General features: G+C 42.2%; 1 protein-coding gene across 7 annotated transcripts in view; it reads left to right on the top strand.

Annotated features, from left to right (window-relative positions):
* Positions 1-3,378: 3,378 nt before the first annotated feature.
* Positions 3,379-6,548, top strand: part of Trpm3 (transient receptor potential cation channel subfamily M member 3) — a 526,011-nt gene continuing 522,841 nt past the window's right edge. For 5 of the 7 annotated variants that reach the window (XM_055613953.1, XM_055613952.1, XM_055613951.1 and 2 more), the window contains exon 1: positions 3,379-3,607. In XM_055613953.1, coding sequence (XP_055469928.1) covers positions 3,518-3,607 — 90 coding nt within the window. In that variant the 5' untranslated portion in view covers positions 3,379-3,517. The remainder of the gene's footprint in view (positions 3,608-6,548) is intronic. The other 2 variants (XM_055613955.1, XM_055613957.1) reach the window with 1 other exon arrangement.

Genomic DNA, 6,548 nt, shown 5'->3' with positions numbered 1-6,548 from the left:
AAACATTCTGATCTGCCTGTTCACCATGCATTTCCTTGTGTCCTTCAGTTTCCAAATTAGTCCCTCTATATTAGAGAGCTATCAAGAAGGCTGAGTATGATATAACGTTCTATCAAACTGTCTTGGGTTTCCTGACAAGGTAACATGGTCTTGAAGGATAAAATATAATCTATTGTTATGTCTTAGTAACTGCACAGAGACTGAGCAATGGGAAGAGGGCTTACATAGTATAAAAGAGAATGAAAATATGTTCAAAGACACACTTTAGAACACAGAAATTTAACACACCTGGTTTGCTATTTTTAGGAATACTAAAAAGTAATCTAATCATTAAGATTTGTAAACACTCACAATAATAACTTTTAAAATGAGCCTGGTGGATGTGTGAGACACGAGCTACTTTCTGTATTTTTTGTTTTGTTTTCCGCTCTTAGGGGCCTCTATTAAAACATGGCAGAACTCATTCATTATGAATTAAAAAAAAATTCTTCTGAATGAGAAGGAGGGTCCCGAAAACCCCCTCTTTAGATATTTGACAGCAAATAATCCTGGCACAAATTACTCCAGTGATGGGAGGTTGTCTCTTTAAACCATTCATCCTTTTGATCTTTATCTCTGCTGTGTAGCCTCTAAATCCACTCCCTGAAGGTTTTGTGCTCATCCTTCTAATTACCACTAGAGAGGAAGTGACACCTCCTGCTTCCTCATTTCCACAACCCCTAACTATGTTTCTGACCAGAGTTAGTCTTAAAAATTAAAGGAGCTAAGAGGATCAAAGGCTGTGGTTTTAAAAGGATGCCTTCATTTTCATGGTGTTCTTAATACTTCAGAACGGTGAGGGGTAAGGGTAGGCAACTGTAATATTCTTGCCTTCCCCAGCAGCTGACTTCTCACAATTAAAGAAACCACTAAAGGGTCTTTAGTAGCCAAGAATTGCTGGACCCTGGTGGGCACGCTTAAGGCAGTATTTTGCCATCTGTTGACTACCATTCTGTAGGAAAAGCCCGGGGAAAGCCTCACTGTTTTTGCAGTCTACTTCATTTATTAAACTTCATAACTCAGAGAAAGCATCCAGCTTTAATTTGTCTTGCTTGATCTCATCACCTGGTACTGCAAACACACAGAAAGGACCCGTAATGAGAAACGTCGGTGGGTTCCCAGCGTCCGATGGGAACAAGCTACCTAGAAGATGAATCATGGAGGGAGGGGCCTGGGATATGCCAAGCACTGCATTCCATTCCTCCCTGTTGCTTGGAACTCATTTGGTTTCACACCTGAATCTGTAGTTGTTGTATGGTTTCCTCCACCTCCGAGATAAAAGACTCCAGTGCACAGAGGAGATAAGAAAATTGCGCAAGGCCAGGGTCAGGATTTCACTGTGGCCTCTGAAACCTGATTTTAGGACTTAGGGATAAAACAAACCTCAGTGACATGCCACATGTGGGAGACATACTAAGCTCTCATTCCACCTCATTTTGTTTTGTTTGCAATTCTTATGTCAGATTATAGGACCAGAAAAATGGAGGTCGAAGTTTTATTGTCATCTCAAATGATGAAAGAAACAGAACAGAAAGTGTATCTTTACAGCTCAGTAAAATGACTCTAATTCAGGTTCCGGTTTTGCTGTCTGTACTAGACACGATTAATTTCTCTGGACTTCACTTGCTTAATCTGTGACATAGGGATATGACCATGGCATCTTCTTTGGAGCACCGCCATTAGTATGAATTTACGTGGAGTAAAGTGTCCATGCCTTAGGTATCTACAGCCCAGCTGTTAACACTTTGAAATGTCCTTCTTCCTGTGGTGGAAATAGGATGGTGACAGAGAAATGAACCCTGTGAGTTCTCTTAAGTTAATACGGCTTTAATAGAAATTAATCGGATGCATGCATTTTTATGTTCAAATCAGCGGTTCTGTAATACTCTGAGTCTCCGCCTCTGAGCACTTTAGGAAACGGTGCAGTGACACAGGTACCAGGCGTTTGTTACATTCTTTGTTCTTGATCCTAAAATGCAGCCTTGTCTCACATCTGTTCTAACTACCCTGGATTTTCTCCCAGTAGGCATGGGAATGGGAAGGGGGGGGGGGTTGTTACCCATTTCTTCTGGTTAATTAAAAATGGAAAATCTCTTCAGTCACTCAGAAGAAAATAGGTGGAAATTTTAAGTACCCTGGGAAGGCTTGAAGGGCGAGGGTGTGGGGATTCTCCAGGACAGAGTCTTCAGTCAGTATTACCGCTGAAGTTTGATGCCTGGAGAGAGTGGGTGGTCCAAGTAAGGGGTGTGGCATATCAACCCTCCCAGCCCTCCCGAGATTCCATTCTCTAAGTGAAATTAGCCAATTTCACTTAGAAATGGAAAAGTTCCATTTTAGTCTCTTTCACCATGGGAGCTTAAAAAATTGTGTAGTCCCAATGCAGCTACACTTTCTTAAAGCCTGCTTAGAAAATTAATGTGAAGAGGGGAAATACTCACTTGAGGAAACCATGTTTAGTGGGCAGTAACCCACACGGCACTTTAAGGGTTAAACTTTCTCTTAGAGAAGCTCTATCTTACAGGGATATCCCCCAATTTAGAAACTACTATTACTAAAAAGGTAAGCCACAATTTTTTTTTTTTTTCCGCACAGCTTTCTATGACAGGAATAGTTCCCAGTGTGTGCGTGCGCGCGCGGGCGTGCGCGTGTGAGTGTGCGCGAGTTTGACTCAGCCTCTGACCATCTATCATCTCTCTCCACCCGGCTTGGATCAGGGAGAAGACTTGTCAGTCACAGCTAATAAAAGACCTCAGAACCCAGCAGGAATCTCCTTTTTACTATAGATCCATTTTACGATAGCTTTCAATTTATTATGTCACACAAATCAAAAAGGAAGCATTTATCTTATCATTCTGAGGCATCCCTTCTCCCTCCTGGTGCCCTAGCCCCTCCCCCTGAGCCAGTTTCCAGCCCCTCAAAGATGCTTTGTGCAAGAAAGTACAAGTTCTCCTTTTGGCTTCATTTTCCTTCTTTTTTGCTCTCCTCCTGACTCCCCCTTCCCAATTGTCCCTCCCCCCCCAAAAAAAAAAAGAAAAAATAAAAAAAGAGAGCAAAGCAAATGGCCCAGGTTCCCCCCCAACGCCTGACCTGCGTTTGCTGGGAGGAGTGCAGGAGAGGGAGCGCGCATTCTGGAGCAGGCTCCTCTGAGTCGACCACAGGCTGTTTTGTGCAGGCTGTCCCTCTCCTTCGAAATCAAGCATCCCCTCCCCGAAGCAGCAGGCAGTGTGCCTCCATTCGGCCACATTTGGTATGCATGAGCACGGCTGCAGGGAGAGGGGAGGTGGCTTTCTTAAGAAGGTTCAGGGGCTCAGGAAACGCCACTTGACTAGACTCCCAAGTTCCAGGAAGCCTCTGCCCTAATGGAATTTGCAGGTGTGGAGATGACCATGGGCTGCCAGGGCCGTGGGGGACCGTTTGTTTTTTAGGCACTGCCCAGATTTGCAATTTCTTGTCTTCCCGGTGGAATTTGGAAGGGGTCATGAATCAGACTGATGCTTCTCGACCCCTAAATTGGACCATCCGGAAGCTATGCCACGCAGCCTTTCTCCCATCTGTCAGACTTCTCAAGGTACTGTAACTTGCTGCTTTGAATGGCGCTTACTCTGCTTTTCAGGTCTATACGCCCAACTTCGCACTTGGGCTGGGACTTCAGTTCTGGGGCGTGAGAATGCATGCAGTCCGGGCTGTGTTACCCATGGCTGGAGGGAGTTCCCAACACCCCTACCCCACCCCACCCCCACCCAGCCTGCAGGATGGCCCGAGCCACACTAGGGAATTAGATATGGTCTTAGGGATGGGTCTACCTGGGTGCACCCCCACCTTTCTTAACCATTAGCCCGCCAAACAATTAATTCTCTTATTTGGGAGGATGAGAATAATAGTGGGCATGAAATCTCTTCCCCTCCTGCATTTGGCTCCAGAGCTCATTTTCTTTCCCTGGGGAAGCCCTTCGACCCACTTTCCCTTAAATGGAACCTGAGAGAACAAAGGATTCTCCTTCTTATTTTAAAAGCTTCCTGGCCAGGTGGTCAGTCAGGTAGAGACAAAGAAAGAATGAACCTTATCCCACATGGACTTTTTAAAGGCATGATAATTCCTATCTCTCGGTTTCTAGACCGGAGTCAGTGTGAGAAAAGTATTGTTTCGCATACATTGAAGAAAGCCGTCTCTAGCTCTGAGTTACACAAAAGATTTCTACTACACCTGAGCTGCCGTTGCTAGTTGTGTCCACAATGCTCCTGTTTCTGGAAGCAGATGTATGAAAGATACTGAGAAGGTCCTCACAACTCCTTAGGAATCCACCTTCATCACCTGCCTGACAGGAAGGACACAAGGTGTGAAGGCATACTAGTATTGCTTAGAACATGCTAACCCTTTGTGGAGCAGAGGGCAGGGAGAAGCATAGATGAAGGTTTCACATTAAAGTTTGTCAGGCAAGGCAAGTCCTTAATTCTCCTTTTTTCTATTACATATGATCTTTTGATTTAATTACTAGTGACCGTAGAGGGAGTTGGCTACAGAAGAGAAATGATGGATTAGCCCTGCATAAAGCACTCTGAGTTTTTTTTTTTTTTTTTTTTTTTTTTTGAGGTGATATTCTGGTTATGTTTGATGTGGACAGATGATTCTAAATAGCTCAGTGGTGTCTCATTACCAAGTATGAGCCATTGTCTGTGTCTCCCTGACCTTGTTAAACACAAACTGGTATTAACTTTTACAGTGTGCCCCCAAGTGCCCTTCAAACCTCATCTTATGGTTGTCATGGCAATGACTTGCTTCTCAAGGAATATTTGGAAGGGAGGGCATTTAGGGGCATAGGCGGTGGGAGAGATTTCTAAACTTACACGTGCTTTTTCTGTATTGGAGTAACATGTGTAATAGGGCATGAAAAAGAATGAGGCCAGAGAACTAACAAATGAATGTGAATTTCCCTCCAGATCTTGTAGTCAATCAAGACTAAGAAAAAATGTTTTGACAAATTAACTATGACTAAGAAAGTCAAGTTCTGTGATCCCATGTGCAATAAAAACTACCTTTTCAGTTAATGCCATTCACTGGCTTGAACCCAAAGTTTTGCTTTTTAACTCGTCTTAACAGATATATGTATATGTTATTAATGAATACTCAATGTATTATTAATTAGTGCTCATTTTTAAAATAGAAACTGTTATTAATATACTCTTCACAAAGCCAGGATAGAAATTTGTATTTGAGATAGAACTCTTATTTTTAGAAGAACTCTGCCATCTTTTAACTTGAACACACACACAAACACATAAGCACACACATACACAGGAGACCAATGCTTGCATTGTCAGCCAGCTGCACCCTTCCACTTATTCCATTTACTAATGTGGGGCTTGATAACACTTCATCTAATAAAGGGCATTAGTGAGCCTCCTTTTGCTGATTGCAGGATCTGAAAGAGGGAGGCATTTTATTAGAGAACTTCCTCTCTAAATGACATCTGTGTGCTTGAGAGTGTAGCTACTCCATAAGACTTCAGATAGTAAGCACATTTCAAAATCTTACAAGGAAAAAGAAACTGGTGCCAAATCCTTTTTAGCAATATGTAGGCAGAAAGTATCAACTTCTTTTGGAAGGCAGCTACACTCGCCACTAGATCATCCAGCTGCTTTTGAATATGAGCAAATGTATCATCCAGGTGAACACAATGGTGTGTGTTTCCCCCTCTGGGCTATCATTGCCCCATTTTTGCTCTGCTTAGAAAACATAGTACCTATGTTTTCTTCCACTGCTTCATCTTACAAGTAAAAACTGGAAGCTCATAAGTAATAATTTTCACCTTTGGTAAATATTCTTATTGTCTCAGGCTAAACATTAATTACTTAATAATGGTTTCTCTTCCAGTTCATTGCTTGCTTTCAACTTTGTCATCCTTTCACCATTGACTACCTTCTCCTTCCCCCACTCTACCACCACCATATTAATTTTTGGGTGGGTTCTCTGGATCTAGAGTTATTGAAATCCTTAACTAACAAAGCCAATTCACCCACTCAACAGGTATTTTTGTTCATCTTTCAACTGTCCTGATATGCTTTGCCGTCTCTGATGCTCTGAGATTTGTCAGTAAATGCAGTGTGGGGCATCATAGCCTCATTAGATTTTACTAATGCAGATCTCTCACCAATGCTGTCAGCGTAGGTTCAAGCTAATTTCCATTCTCAATTTTTTTTTCCTTGAAAATGTACAGAGTAATTTTTGTGGTTGTTGTTTTTCTTTTTTGAGACAGAGTTTCTCTGTGTAATAGCCCTGGATTTCCTGCACTAGTTTTGTAAACCAGGCTGGTCTTGAACTCACAGAGATCCACCTGTCTCTGCCTCCTGAGTGCAGGGATTAAAGGCGTGTGGCACCATGCCCTGGTAGAGTACTTTTGTTTACTTTTTTTTTTTTTGCTAACTTACTTTAGTACTGTATGCACAGTTAGAAATGGCTTAATATATATAATATAATATAATATAATATAATATAATATAATATAATATAAT

The sequence above is a fragment of the Psammomys obesus genome, unplaced genomic scaffold (genome assembly GCF_907164565.1).
Source record: "Psammomys obesus unplaced genomic scaffold, mPsaObe1.curated_primary_1811, whole genome shotgun sequence".
Taxonomy (NCBI): Eukaryota; Metazoa; Chordata; class Mammalia; order Rodentia; family Muridae; genus Psammomys; species Psammomys obesus.
This window is presented reverse-complemented; position numbering and strand designations above follow the sequence as displayed.